At 48.8% G+C, this 14918-nt stretch overlaps 1 protein-coding gene across 1 annotated transcript; it reads left to right on the top strand.

Annotated features, from left to right (window-relative positions):
* Nucleotides 1–3859: 3859 nt before the first annotated feature.
* Nucleotides 3860–7948, top strand: LOC100823462. Its single transcript, XM_003568283.4, has 2 exons — nucleotides 3860–5082; nucleotides 7501–7948. Exons 1-2 carry the CDS (start codon nucleotides 3935–3937, stop codon nucleotides 7607–7609), a joined length of 1257 nt encoding a protein of 418 aa, XP_003568331.2. The 5' UTR covers nucleotides 3860–3934; the 3' UTR covers nucleotides 7610–7948.
* The last annotated feature ends 6970 nt before the right edge of the window (nucleotides 7949–14918 follow it).

The raw sequence follows: 14918 nt of genomic DNA, 5'->3' as shown, positions 1-14918 counted from the left end.
TAGTCTTGAGTCTCAACAATTTCCTTGTGATAAATAATGTGTGAACATGCATATTAGTGTTTTGTTGCCATATAGGATGAAAATTATGATGTCTCTGATGGTATATGGAACTAAGTAAGTTTCCAGAGTGAGTTAAATAAAATGGTGGGCTATAAATAGCTCTACAAAATCAAACGTGACTCTATGGAAATCCTGAAATGTTCAAACCTAGAATTCTAAATGAAATGCTCATAATAAAGAAAGAATAAGTTGTTTTTTTGACCCTTGTGTTATCACTATGACATGTTCATGTGTTGACTTGGTTAAAAATGTTTTGCATGACTCAACCGGAAAGTTTTGTTATGAAGGACAAGTTAACGTATGGCATGTTTAAAGAAATACCATTATGAGCTAGCACAATCGTTGGAACAATAAGATATGGGGGAGTAAGTTTCACCACTTTACGTAGATGAAATCTTATTGGCAGACCAATAAGTTTCTATCTTTTAATTATGAGATAAAGAATCTTTGTGATCCTCATACGTTTCTTGTATTGAGATTCACCAAGTCAAAGGTCCAAGAGGAGTATATAAGTCATATTATGATAACATACATCGGCAGAGTACAAAAGAGAAACGTTATGCACTGGTACTCTATCTCACCTGCTAATAAAGTTAGGGGAAATAAAGTTGGATATTTCAATGTCCAAGGAACCATTTGAAACTGATTAGGTAATGTCGGTTCCTATCGCTTCAGCTGTTAGAAGCCATATGTATTTAAATAAATATGAATGGCCCCTAACTATGACCAAGATAATTGGCAAATTTACATAATGAATCCAGAACAGGACCACTGGAAAAGCCGTTGAAAATGCTTGCGGTGCACGCAAGAAAATAAAAGTTAACATGCTCAATAACAAGAAGTCTGGTAATCTCCATATCGTGTGTTACCTAGACATTGCTTTAGCGAGGTGTGTGGATATTAAGGTTTCCACGTCATGTTACATCCTCACCCTCGCATATGATGGAGCTAAATCATGGAAAAGCTCCTAAGGACACTCACGGCATCAATAATGATGCGAACTATTGTATGGCATGTTAAGAGGCTACTTGCAGGTTGTGTGTCGAAAGTTTTTATTCCCGAAACCAAAGTGGTAGACAGCATCTCAAGACCACTTGATATTGCGATAATGAACCCGCAATTTTCTATGCGAGTAACAACAAGTCAGGTGGTATTTTGCCAAAACCATTGACAATATGTTTCATGTTGTGAAAGATAGAATTTAGGATCAACTAGAAATATTAAGCATAAGTATGATATATATGTTTTTGGACGGCTCGCGTCGCGTCGTGCGGGAAGACCATGTAGAGAACGTGCGCGCGTTATAAATCCCGTTTTATTTTTGGACGCGACTAGAAAGCAAACGTTTGCTCAATTAGTTTCCGAGCGGCCTTCTAATATGGAAAGTTCTCTCCACCCAGAAAAGGCATGGAGATGCAATCCATGCATGCTGACTGCATGCAAACTGAACTAGTAATAGCACCACATATATTTATTTCCGTTTTGAAATTTTTTAAAAGCCATAACTTTTGAACCGAGCGTCAAAATTGTGATCCGTTTTCACCGTTGGGTTACTGAGGACGCGCTCTTCAGAACTAGATCCCATGTGGGTATGTTTCAACAAAAATTACCGGGTAGCAACTTTCTCTTGAAAGTAAGCAACTTAGGCTCAATTTTTTCGCAACTCTCTCTGCTTTGCTGACGAGGCTCCTGTGTAGGTAATTGTGGTTCATGTGTTGGTAGCTTTCACTTTTTTGGTTGCAACTTTTCACGTACTAACAACTTTGGCTACTATACCGACAACTTTTCACATATTGCACTTTTGACTCAAATACTTGCAAATTTAGTTTCTATATCGACAACTCTTAGCCACTTTGGCTTCTACTCCCTCCATTCCATATTAATTGGCACAGTTTTAGTACAAGTTGCACTAAATGTCTCTCATATTAGCAACTTTGGTTTCCATCCGGTAACAGTTTTTGTTCAACTCTAGCAACTTTCACTCTATCACAAACAACTTTGGTATGACATGGTGGCAACTTCATCTTGTATGTTGGCAACATTGTCTTACATGTCGACAACTGTGAGTTTTTTATACTAACAACTTTGTTCCTATACCGGCAAATTTAACTCACATACCGGCGATTTGGTTCATATATTTGCAACTTTGGCTTTAATGCTTGCAACTTTGGTTCATATGCTTGCAACTTTGACTCTCGTGCTCACAACTTTGACTCACATACTAGCAATTTTAGTTCTTATACCGGTAACTTTGACTCTTATACTGGCAACTTTGGTTCTCATACTAGCAACTTTTGCTCTCACGTGGGAGCATTTTTTGCTCTAACATAGGAAGTTTCACTATACTCTAGCAACTTTAGCTCCATCACAAACAAATCTAGAGTGCCTCGATGACAACTCTATGTTTATGCTTGCAACATTGCCTCTCATACTAGCACTTTTGGCTTATATGACGGTAACTTTCACCCAGATACACGTGGCCACTCGTCTCCTCACTCGCTAATCATGTCAATGTCGTCTAACATCGACGGGGTAGGCTAGTTATCCACATTTTAGGTAACGCCCTAATTTTGGTGTGCCTTGGTGGCAACTTTCACTAATGTGTCGATAAGTTTGTTTTCTATGAAGGCAACTTTGTCTTTTATATCGGCACCTTTATTTTCAGTTCTAACTATTTTGGCTCACATACGCAACTTTGCCTTTTACACCGACAACTTTGGCTCGTATACTTGCAACTTTGGCTCGTGTACTTGCAACTTTGACTCTCATGCTGGCAACTTGGCTTTTATATTAACAACTTTGGCAATCATACTAGAAACTTTGTTTCTCCACTGTAGCAACTTTCGCTCCATCAAAAACAACTATGATGTGCCTCGCCGGCAACTTTCACTAATGTGTTGCAACTCTGTCTTATGTGCCGGCAACTTTTTCTATGATAGCAACTTTTTCTTTTGTGCTACCAATTTTTACTCTCTTTCCTTGTAACTTTTGCTACAACACAGACGAATTTGGTGTCTGTGGTGTTGACTTGAGCTCACGTATTGATATTTTTGTTTATTGTGCCATAAGTTTTGGCTCCCTTTCGAACAATTTTACAAATATGTGAAACTTTGGCTCGTGGCAAATATGAACAAACCACGAGTTTCATATCAGTACGAAACCCTGGCTCCATACGTGACCTCTCCTCTCCTCGCTTGCCAAGCATGTCAATGTTGTCGAACGTTGACGTGGTAGACAAATAGAAGAAAGTTTATCCCTATTTTAGGCAAAGTCATATCTAGTAGTACACGAACTGTATAACACGCAACTTAACAATAAAGGTAGACAACTTAGGTCTTAAAAGTCGCTTTGTTTTAATAGAAAGTTGCTTTTTAAAGAAAGATCGTTCAAACATACACATGTGGGATCTAGTTTTGAAGAGCTCAACACGAAAAACCCAACCTTGAAAACGGATCAAAATTTTGATGCCCGAATCAAAAGTTATCGCTTTTTGAATGCTTCAAATCAAAATTAAATGCAAGATAAGATGGCATGCGGGGGCTCATATGTTTGCATGCAGGGATGCGGCCGTATTAAGCTAAACAACAGAAAAAAACTGCATGTTACTTCCGCTTTGGCTGGTCGGACCATCCGACACAATCGTGGGCTCGCGGGAGAGTAAAAGTGCAGTTGCATTTGTTTGATTTTTTTTAGCCGAAGGAATCCTCCTATGTTGGGCTGAGTTGCGGGCTGTTTACACGGCCCAGAATGGAGCGCCGCAGGGGACCATATAAGGATCCTCCTCCCGCTCGGATGGGATCAGCCCTAACCCTAACCATGCACCTGCCGCCGCCGCCGCCGCCGTCTCGACAGCCTTTGCTCGAGATCGACGAAGATGGCACCCAAGAGGCATCGCGGCGACGACGACACGATGGATGTGGAATCATCAGCGGAGTTGGGATCATCAGCGGAGTTCTCCAAGCCGGTTTACGTTGTGGCAAGGGGTTTGGCGGCCAACTCCGTTTTCGTGGTCGACGCGGCTGCCGTTGCCGGCGGCAATCTGAGGGAGCCCGCCCGTCACCTCGGCGAGTTGCCCGCCTCCATTCGCGGCATGTCCTTTGTCGCTGCGCATTCGAAGCACGGCTCCTGGATCGTAGCGGTCGGTGGGCGAACAGGGCGCACCATCATCTACGACCCGAGCACGCTGGAGGGGTTCCGTGGACCGGGGCTTTGCTGCCCAAAGCGCAAGCCCGTCCTCATCTCGCATGGAAGCAAGGTATATGCCATCTCTCGGACTCCTAGCGTGCATCTTCGCCGGACACTCGACTTTGAGCCATGGTTTGAGTCTCTCAACTTCAACAAGGGCATCCCCTGCGTATTGAACGAGGAGTACTCTGAGTGGAAGTCCCTGCCACCACCGCCATTCTTCCCGTGCTTGCTGGATCCCCTTGAATTTCGCAATCCGCCCAAAATTTCAATCTCATCCTATGCGGCTGTCGACTCCCACATCTTGTTTTCCCCGCAACAAGAAGATGTGGGCACTTACGCTTTTCATGTGGTGGAGAAAACGTGGGAAAAGGTCTGGGACGAGAATCTGCCTTTTGTTGGCCAGGCCGTGCACCTTGGTGGCAACCTATTCGCCGCCGCCTGCAGGGTCATATCCAACAACTTCGTTGTCACTGCCTCTGTGTTCCGCATGTCGATCAAAGTCTCCATGTCCCCGGCAGTGTCGCACAAGCTCAGCGTGATACTAGTCAAACAGTTCCCGGTGGCATCAGATGGAAAGATTCCCCGGCCTCTCTTCTGCCCCCTGGGAAAGGGTGGCTTCTGTGTCATCAGGAAGGTTTCTTTTCGACCAAACAAGGAATGTCTGAAGATGAGCTTGACCTCCTTTCAGATGGACAACATTCAGCCTATGTTGACTGCCTGTCAGACAGAGAGTGCTGATTCTGGGGATATGCTTGTTGAATTAAAAGTGGAACAATTCATGGTGCCATCCCAATATCTCCCTTCACCGTTGACTGTGGTTGCTGCCCTGTCCATGTAAGCATCAAAGGCCCTCTCTCATCTTTAGGATATATGTATTATTTGTTTTTTCGGCTTTTGCTACTAGATTAAACTTCTGCATAATTATACCATGCTAGCATCCTTTTTTCTTAGATAAACATTCCAATTTATTTTTGTACAATTAAGTGAGGCTACTAATCTCACTCAATTCAGATTTTGATATTAAACAATGCAAATTCTAGCATTCGATCTTATTATAGTGATCTAGCAGTGATGAAGTGTTGTACATTATTTGTGCAGTACTTATCTAAATGTGTCGAGCACTAACAATTGATTCGAATTTCGTAATCAATGGGGCAGTTCCGTGGAAGTTTATGTACGCCCAAAATTCAGTTGTCTGCCACCTAAACATGGCTATACGTTATGCATCCGTATTCAGAAGTATTTATCTAAAATATCATGCTTGATTGCCTTAATATTTTATATCAGGTGGTACGTAGTTCTGTTGAGCCATGCGACAGATGCATGGCACATCAGTAGTGGGGCAGTTATTTTGTGCCTTGCATGTATATAACCTGTTGAGCCCAAATAGATGCATATCTAGTTCTGTCAAGATTTTTGAACCCACTGGTGTTATACCTGAAAAGTTTGGTGGTGTTGAATTCATTTTCTGAGAATAGAGTGAACTGGACAATCTTGGGTTGCTTGATTTGCATGACATTTGGTACTAAAGCTTCATATGGTATTGGTTCTTTCAAAACTTCGCCACACTGCCAAAAGCCACAATATCAAGCAAGCAAACCTGAAGGGTGACTGCAATATTTTTTTTTTGTAGAGTCCACCATAGTTTATACTTCAAGATAGAGCCAAAACAACCACCTTTTTTTCATGTTCGAAAATTTTCAACAAATTTTTATTCTGAAAACAATAATAATTGCATATTTGCATCTCTTCTCTGTCACTCTGAAGCATCAGTATGGTGATTATCAATACTATCTTGATCTAGCAAACAAGTATAGTGGGTGGTAGAGTGAAAATCTGAATAAACTGTAGTTGAGCTTGAAATGAGCTGCATGTTCTTCAAGAAATAATTCTTAGGCAGAGTAATTGAATTCCTTAGCATCTTCTGTACTTTCATAGCACACATGCTTACTGTGGAGACCATGCAGCTTTTCCTTCACGTTCAATTGCGACTAGTTGTCATGGGAAAGGATGATCATATCAGAGTTTATGTATAGCACCTATTTGGATCCTAAAATCTGGGAATTTGGATCAGAAACATGTAGCCCATGATTATTTTATCACTTAAGCATTGGAACTAGGATTTACGTTAGTGGCACTAAAGTCTGAAAACAGGGTTCGACGATTATCCTTGCATCTAATTGGGCTTATAAATGGCTGCCCACCCCTTGAACTTTCAGTTATCTGTGCTGAGCGATTTACATTTTGATGTGCTAGCTACCTTACACCCCCATCCAGCTATTGAGTGACACAACTCCATGCCAGGGCTAAGCCTCTATATACAGCTGGTCTTTCTCTTGTTAGCTGCTGAGTACATATGCCTCTGATAGACCTGATGAGGTCTAAGCTAACCCAGCCTGCTGCTAGGATCATCAGCTAAGTTCCATGGGCTGCACCTGCAATACAGTATCACTATCAGTATTCTCTCTACTGCAATTTCATCAGGGATTGTTTTGGATTCTTTTTACCCTGATCATTATGTTACTGTCAACGTGTTAGAACATGCTACGGAAGTGGGGGCTTTAAATATAGAAATTCAATTAGGAGATAAACATATCTAGATCATGCGTTATTCTGATTTACGAAGTTCTATATGCGCATGAAATTGGAAGGGCATTCTGATCTGGGTCCCCTTTTTCCCTGAATTATCATTGAAATTACTCCCTTGTGTTTCCACTGACAAGGTTGTGTTTTCACTGTGAGAGTTACAATCCATATTGGTTGTAGCATGTCTAAATTCACAGAGTAACATGCTTCCAGCTTGTAATTAGCTTAATTGGCAGTATTCTGCAGTGAATCCTGACGAAAGTCATTGCCTTCTGTTTGTACTGTTCATTTTTAATGATGTGGAACTTGCATTATAATTGGGACGAGATATTTTGGATTAACAGAGTAATATGGTTTAGCAGGAAACCAACAAGGTCTAATGGTCAGAGTAATAAACTTATTTTTGGATAATTGCATGCACGTAACATTATGATGATTTTCTGACACTAATATTACTGTTGACCTAATTAACCAAGCATGGTTTGGATGTTTGCTCCTTTTGCCACCATGTGCTTATCCTGTACTTCATCGAATGCTTATGTACTGCAGATGCAGACACATTAAAATTGTGATGACACATTAGCTGTGTTTTGCACGGTACCTATATGCTTTATTAGCTATTAGCTATATCCTCTGTTGACTGCGCCTTTTTATATGGTGATCCAGGGACTGCAAGTATCCTGAGTTGTATCAAAAGAAAACAACCCAGGCGGTGGCGGGGGGAACTACTGTCAGCGATATCTTTGAAGCACCAGTAATTCGCTTGAGGACATGAGTAGTGTGGTATCAAGCCCGGTGTCCCCTTCCAGTGAGGTGATATGGAAAGAACCGATAAGATAACTTACTTTTGTAATCCGCTTGTGGATGTACTCCAGGCATATCAGTCCCAGTACTCTAGGCATATCAACCCCAGTACCTTTTGTAATCCAGGCATATCAATCCCAGTACCTTTTGTTATCTGCTTGAGGACGAAATCGAGCCATATCAATCTCAGTCCTCTTTCTGTTGTTAGGTGCTATGGAGAGAACAGACAGCATTATTTATATTTTAAGCAGATGTAACTATGTATGGTTTACGTGGATGATGCCGTCTTTTGTGAATTGAGTTCTAATGAGAGAACAGTGTCCCGTAACCGAGACCAGTAGCTGCAAATAAAAATAGTTGAAACAGCATGGTAATTAACATGATGGCAAATGTACAATGTCCATCAGGCACGAGGCCACGAGCTGTAGCTTAGTGGAAGGTTTCATGTTAGCCACACTTCCAAGTCGTAATCAGATTTGTTAGATTAATCTTATCACGTGATCAGGCGCCTGTGCCCAAATCTTGGGGCGCCTGTGCATGGACAGGCGCCTTCTCTCCTGGTATAAATATAACACCAGTCATAGATTCATTCTCTAATACGTTATCAGCACTGCCTCTGCCGAGAAGAAAAGAAGAGAAAAAAAGAGAAGAAACGTGGAGATCAACGATCTCCCCCAAATCTTCTCTGGTCTCCACGAGCCCCTGACATCATCTTCTGCCTGGTCCACGGGTACGGCCCGTGCCTGACAAGGGACGGCGGCGGAACCGTTCTTCATCGTTAAGGAGGAGACCCGGACCGACGACGACTCCATCCCGCCGAGCCTCGCCACCAACGCGGAGGCGCTCGGCCTCCCCTCCTCTCTCTAAATCGCATCATGGTGGCGGGGGTTGGCTGCTGTGGCTGCAAATGGGGATCAACAGCAGCAGCAACAGAAGGGATCGGGGGGAAGATGCAGCAGTAGAAGGCGCCGTCGGGTCGTGGTAGCCGGTTGGGAAAACATATTCTCCCCACATCCATCTCCTTTTAACCCCCACGTCTGCCTCCCTTGCCTAACCTGGGCCGGCCTAAAAGGCCACCAAAGCCCAGCCCAGCAAGCCCCCACGCAAGTCCCAGCGACCCCCTCCACATGCACAAGGCTGGATTTGCAGAAAAGCCCGAAGCCTTCGATTATTTGCAATTCGGTCTAAATTTCTGTTTATTAGTAGCAGTATTTATTATTTATAGGTCCCTGAACTTATATTTATTTGCATTCCAGTATTTTTCTGTTGGATTCCTATTCAAAGACATATTTGTCTATGTAAATATTATCATGTTCAATGTGTTTGTATAATATACATTTTCTATTACATGTGATATTTATGACTTTGCAATTCAAATCCTTATTTCTTGCAAATTTGAGAGTTTCGTTTCATCGATTAAGTTCCAAATGGCATTGCACAAATTTGACTTAATTCAAGAAAAAGCTCCGATCGTAATAAGCGAAATGATCGCTATGTGACTACCTCAATTTAATATATGTGAATCACAAGGTATTATAGTCTTTCAATAACGGTTAAATGCTAAATAGCGATGAATGTTTCGTGGGAACATACACCTTATTGAAAGCGATGAATTCTTCGCGTAGTGCTAAGAGGTCTAGATTGTGTCGAATATACAAAATGACTACTTTCAATGTGCTCTTCCACTATTAAATTAAAAAATAACACAAGGTGCTACGGCCTTTCAATAACGGTAAAATGCTAAATGACGTTGAATGTTCCGTGGGAACATACACCTTATTGAAAGCAGCGAAATTTTCGCGTAGAACTGACAGATCTACACCACTAATTGGTGATTATCTTCAAAGTGTTATTTGAGGTCTACACTATATGAATTTAACGTCGCTTAAATTTCATACATTTTGCAATTTTATTTACAACAATTAACACAACGATTTTGCTTTACCCACTAGTAATTGACAAAATGCATGGTTTTTCAACCCCATGTAGGACAAAATGACCAGGAAAGAGTTCGATGAACTCGCCCTCGACGGCCATAACTATCCAACCTGGGCAATGGATGTAAAAGTGAGCCTTGCGACCCGCAATCTTCCAGCGGCCATCCAACCCCCTCCGGAGGGACAAGCGCCCATTGCAGATCTATACAAATATAATGCCTTATACATTATAAGGAACCACATCCATTCTGATCTCAACTTACAGTATCTTATGGAAGAAGACCCGTACACATTATGGCTCGCCCTTCAAACTAGATATGAACGGCAGATGGCTGTGATTTTTCCTGAAGCCACACATGAATGGACTCAACTCCGTCTACAAGATTTTAAATTCAATGGAGAGTTCAATCATGCCGTTCATAAAATTTGTTCGAATTTGCAATTTTGCGAGAAGGAACCCTCTGAAGCGGACAAGATTGAAAAAACCTTATCCACCATGCTTACGGCCGATAGGATCCTCCAGCAACAATATCGTGCACGCCAATTTACAAAATATTCTGATGTTATCCATGTTCTACTTAAGGCCGTAAAGCATGATGAACTCATCATGAGGAATCATCATCAACGTCCTGTCGGCGCTGCACCTTTGCCTGAAGTGCATGCCAATTTTCAGAAAAATAACAAGTTTGATGAGTCATCTCGACGACCCACAAACTTCAAAGGCAAGCAAAAGAACAACAAGAACTTTCAGCCACGTGTATCAGAAAAGGGAAAAGGTACTTTCAAGCCACAATATGATAAATCTAATGTTTGTAAGAAATGTGGGTGCTACATGCATATCACAAAGAAGTGCCGTACCACCCCCCCCCCCCCCCCGTCATTTTGTAGATCTTGTCGTCGCGCGGGGCTCCGACACCGGGGGCGTGCGGTCACGGCCCCCTTTTAGGTTCGGCAGGGGCGTCGGGGATCGCCCCGGCGATCGCCGGCGTGGCCGATGGCCCTGCGGGGCCGGCAAAATGATGTACTCGGGATACGCACAAACAAAGAACACATGCATGCACCTCGGCAAAATGTCGGTACCCCGGCGGCGTCCGCGGCCACAGGGGTCGCCGGTGCCTTAGCGACGGCTTCCGCCTCAGCGGCAGCCGCCAGCACCGTGGCGGTAGCCACTCTCGGGGCGCCCGCCGGTGCTCCCGTAGCGCCCGCGTCCTCAGGGGTCGCCGAAGCCCCGGCAACGGTTTTCGCCCCAGCAGCGGCAACCTCCCCAGGATTGGCTCCCGGCACCGCGGCGGCATCACTGTCGACATCCGCGACACTCCGGGTCACGACGACCCCGCGGGCGCCTACAGCGCCGTCTGCTCGGGGGGGCTTCCGAGGCTTCGCGCTTCGGCGCAACCCCTCGAAGTCCAACTCGCCGGCGGGTGCCAGCAAGAGGGTGAGGAGCGATTTCCCACCTGACACGCCAAGCAAGAGGGCGCGCGCAAACGCCAGCGGTGCCACCGACCCCACCACCGCAGGGGTCCGCAGCGACGCGATCGCCCGACGACGGCTCAGCCCCCACGGAGGCGGCGCCGGCAACTGGTACGTCTTCTTCACTTCTCCCCAGCTGCATTTTTTCAGTTGTTAGTTAATCTCATGAACGTACCTCTTTCTGCAGTGGGCGGCAGCTCGCCCGCGGCAAGCCTCTTGGAGGCTCCCGCCGGCGCAGGCGAGGCAGGAGAGGCCCCCCCCCCCCCCCCCGCAAGTCCGCCAGCCGTGCAAGGTATCCACCCTGGTCATCCTTGTCCGTTTCCAACAACTCTATTACTCGCCGACCCTCATATTTCTCATCGCTGCAGGCACAAGTGCACCCGCACCTGGAACGGGCGCGACCGTGGTTGATCTTGACCCGGTCATCGAAATCACGGGGGCGGAGGTGGAGCCGGAACCGGCTCTCACATCCAGCCCCGCCACACCAGAGACAGTGGTAGCGATGGACACCGCCGCCACTGAGACAGCGCTTGGCGACGCGCCCGCAGCTGCGGACGCGACTGGCGCGGGCTCACCTGCCGCCTAGCAAGAGACAGCCCCCACCGGGAGCAGGGAGGCTTCCCCAGCCCCGGGGTCCCCGGGCGCAGGCGCAGGGGAAGTTGCCGGGGAAGGGCAGCAAGACCCCTGGGAGCAAGCGGGCGACCCCCCGCACAGCCCCACATCGGCAGCGGGGGCCTCGTCGTCCTCGGCTGCTCTCCCCGGTACCGACCTCGGCACCCTCGCTGGGATCGCTTGGAATCCTATCACCTGGGATCCGAGCATCTTCGAGCGGGGGCACCGGTTCCTGGACGCCGTCAGGGACCAACAACAAGCCTTCGTCACCTCCTTCAACGAGGTGAGGGAGCACCATGCCGCTGGCAAGAATCAACTCGGCGAGGTGTGGGAAGCCGTGGAGAGAGAGCGGCAAGAGCTCTCCCGGCTTGCGAGGAGACTCGCCTCGCCAAGGAGGAGGCGCGCCTCGCTCGGCAAGCCTTGGAGGACGCCAGGGAGCCGATGGTCCCGGAGGCCGAGCTCCACCGACAGCTGGAGGCCCAGCGCACGAAGCTTCAGGGGGAGCTGGACTCGATGGCGGCAACCCTCGAGGCGGCCCGGAAGGATCATGCCGAGGTGCTCGCGTCGGCCCAGACCGGCTGGACAAGAAGAGCGACCTAATCGCCAACTACCGCGGCGAGATCCATGGCCTTCGCGTCATGCTGGAGGTGCAAGTCAAGGCCACCGAGGAAGCGGTGGGAGCGGCGGCCTGGCATGAGCTCCAACTTGGCTCCGCCAAGGACAGAGCGGACAGGCTTGAGACCGAACTGGCCGCCATCCGGGAGGAGCTCGCTAAGGCCGGCAACGAGATCGCGGGGAAGACCTTGGAGCTCGCCGCGATGGAAGACAACGTCCGCAAAGCCAAAAAGGCCGCGCACGACGCTCGACTCCATCACGGCACGCTGATCGGGCAGTGGCAGATTGAAACGGAGAAGCTGCTGAAGATCGCCCAAGCGCTGAGCGATCTGCTGCCCAAGTTCGAGCTGCAGGCTGCGGCGGTGGACGGCACGGACGTCTCCACCCTGATCCCCTTCTTCTCCGACTTGGTGGGGAAGCTTGGGGCGCTCGACGTCTGGATCGCCCAATACGACGCCAACGAGGTCGCCAACTGCGCCTGGGAGGTTGCCGGGACAATCCTCCCGCGGATTCATCTCCGGGACCCGGAATTCCCCTTCGAGTCCTTGCTGGACGCTTGGTCCGACAGCGAGGACGAGCCCATGCACACCCAAGCAGTGCGTGAGTTCGTCGACGAGGTGGTCGAGCGGATGCAGATGAAGCCGGAGCCCGGTCTCCCCACCGACCCCCCGGCCGAAGACGCCGGCAACTAGTCGCCGCAGCCCCTAGCCGCCCATGCTGCTTCCTGATGTATCTTCTTTTGTTTGTTCTTCCCTGCAAGTGAGGCGCTTAGCGCCGTTTGAACAATTATTTTTGGATTAGCCCATGTAATCGTTTGACTCTTAGTCAATCAATTTCTTTAACATGTTCATTTTCTAGTTCTTTATTCCCGGTGCTGCCTCACGGGGCGGCCCTACTAGTCTTTGCGCATTTTGCCTTGTGTTGCAGTGGACTCGCGCGCCTCATCCTTGACCAGACCAGGGACCCGGGACGGACCCGCGGTGCCGACCTGGGGTCAAGCGGTAGCGGGGAGCCACTCCACTTGCGAGGTAACTACTCCAAGCCGTGCCCTTCTGGGACGGACCCGGGAAGCCACACGGAGAGCGCACTCCCCCCGCAAGTGTCCTTCTAACACTCCGGCTACGCGCAGGATCTGGGGCCACACCCAACGAGACAGTGCTCGATTTCGTTCAGTTCTTAGCGAGTTCAACGTTCATGTTCAAGCACTTAGCTTTTTCGTCCAGTCCGATGCCTCGTGACGCTTGTCGGAAAAGTGCACCTGGAGCACTGCCTTGGTAGGGACCCACCCGCGGGTACCTGTTCAAGGAAATTGTTTCTGAGGGATGCGGCAAGAACGTCGAGGCAGGATCGTCGCCGACGGCAAGCGCCGACGACAATGCTACCACCGCGCTCATGCAGCAACCCTCGCCTTAGGGGGGGGGGGACCCTGGCCTAGGAGGACTCCGCCCCGGGAGCTGCCGCAAGACGGCTATAACGTCTCGCCGCCAACTGCACCCCACCTGGAGCGGCAGGCGAGGAAGTTATAGCCTCCCGGTGACAGCCCCCGCACCGGGGGAGACCTGGTTTTTCTGGGGAGCTCGTCCCGAGGGGTGCAGCAGCCCTCGCTGCTCGGGAGCAAAACTGCTCGAGGGCCGTGGCAGGGATGCGGTGATGGGCCGGAACGGGCGGCGTGCGCCGGCACCGGCGCCATCACAGCGTCCTCGCAACGACCCCCGCCTGAAAAATGAGGCTCTCTCAAGGGGAATGCGGCCGGGACACTATGATAGTGCACCCGTCGGTGCAAGGCACGGATGGCATGCACTACCATAGTGTCTCCGTGGCAGCCCCTGCTCCTTGCGGAGGTGTCTTACGGAGGGGTGCGGCAAGGGCACTGCAGCAATGCACCCTGTCGGCGCTAGACGTTGATGGGATGCACCACCACAGTGCCTCCGCGGCAGCCCTCGCCCAGGAGCCACCCGCTTGAGGAGGCGCGGCAGGAGCACGGCGGCAGTGCACCCGTTGGCGCAGAACGCTGATGGCATGCACTACCACCGTGCCTCTGCGACGCCCCTCGGGGTGTGCTCGATGGGGTGATGCGGCAAGGGCGCGATGGCAGTGCACCCGTCGACGCTAAGCGCTGATGGCATGCACCACCATCGCGCCTCTGTGGCACCGCCCGCCATAACAGCCCCTCACTTGGTTCGCTCTGAGCCGTTCCATGGCTGGGGCGCGCCTTTTACAGGCGCGGGGGAGGGACTTGCCACCGCGCGCGACGGATCCGCGCGGCACCTGTGGCATCCCTCCCTTGAAATGCGGTACAGTCTCCGCCACCACGCATGCCAAGCTGCTGTGGTACATGTGGCGGCGCCTTCCCGAGTCAGAAGCCTCGGAGTGCGGTGAGTCCCTTGTGTTGCGGTCGTCCCGCACCACAAGGCACCGCTGCATGTTGTGACCCGTGGGCAGCCCACGGGTATTACAGTGCACAAGATTTCATCTTTTCCTACAGGTTAGATTCTTACCAGGCCCGAGGTGCTGCAATTTTTTCTTCGAAATTCACAAAAATATACAAAGCAACACGGATAACCCCCTGCCTCCCAGCCCCCGGGCACAGAAGGGTCGATGCCAAACTTGGATGTGAGCATTTCATTTCCCAGACGCAGCGACTGC

Source organism: Brachypodium distachyon, chromosome 2 (assembly GCF_000005505.3).
Source record: "Brachypodium distachyon strain Bd21 chromosome 2, Brachypodium_distachyon_v3.0, whole genome shotgun sequence".
NCBI classification, from domain to species: Eukaryota; Viridiplantae; Streptophyta; class Magnoliopsida; order Poales; family Poaceae; genus Brachypodium; species Brachypodium distachyon.
This window is presented reverse-complemented; position numbering and strand designations above follow the sequence as displayed.

What these genes read in the sequence shown, in the direction of transcription:
- LOC100823462 (XM_003568283.4), top strand. Translation starts at nt 3,935, where the DNA reads ATGGCACCCAAGAGGCATCGCGGCGACGACGACACGATGGATGTGGAA. An exon ending in GTGGTTGCTGCCCTGTCCAT is followed by an intron (nt 5,083 to 7,500) that starts GTAAGCATCAAA and finishes ATGGTGATCCAG; the next exon opens with GGACTGCAAGTATCCTGAGT.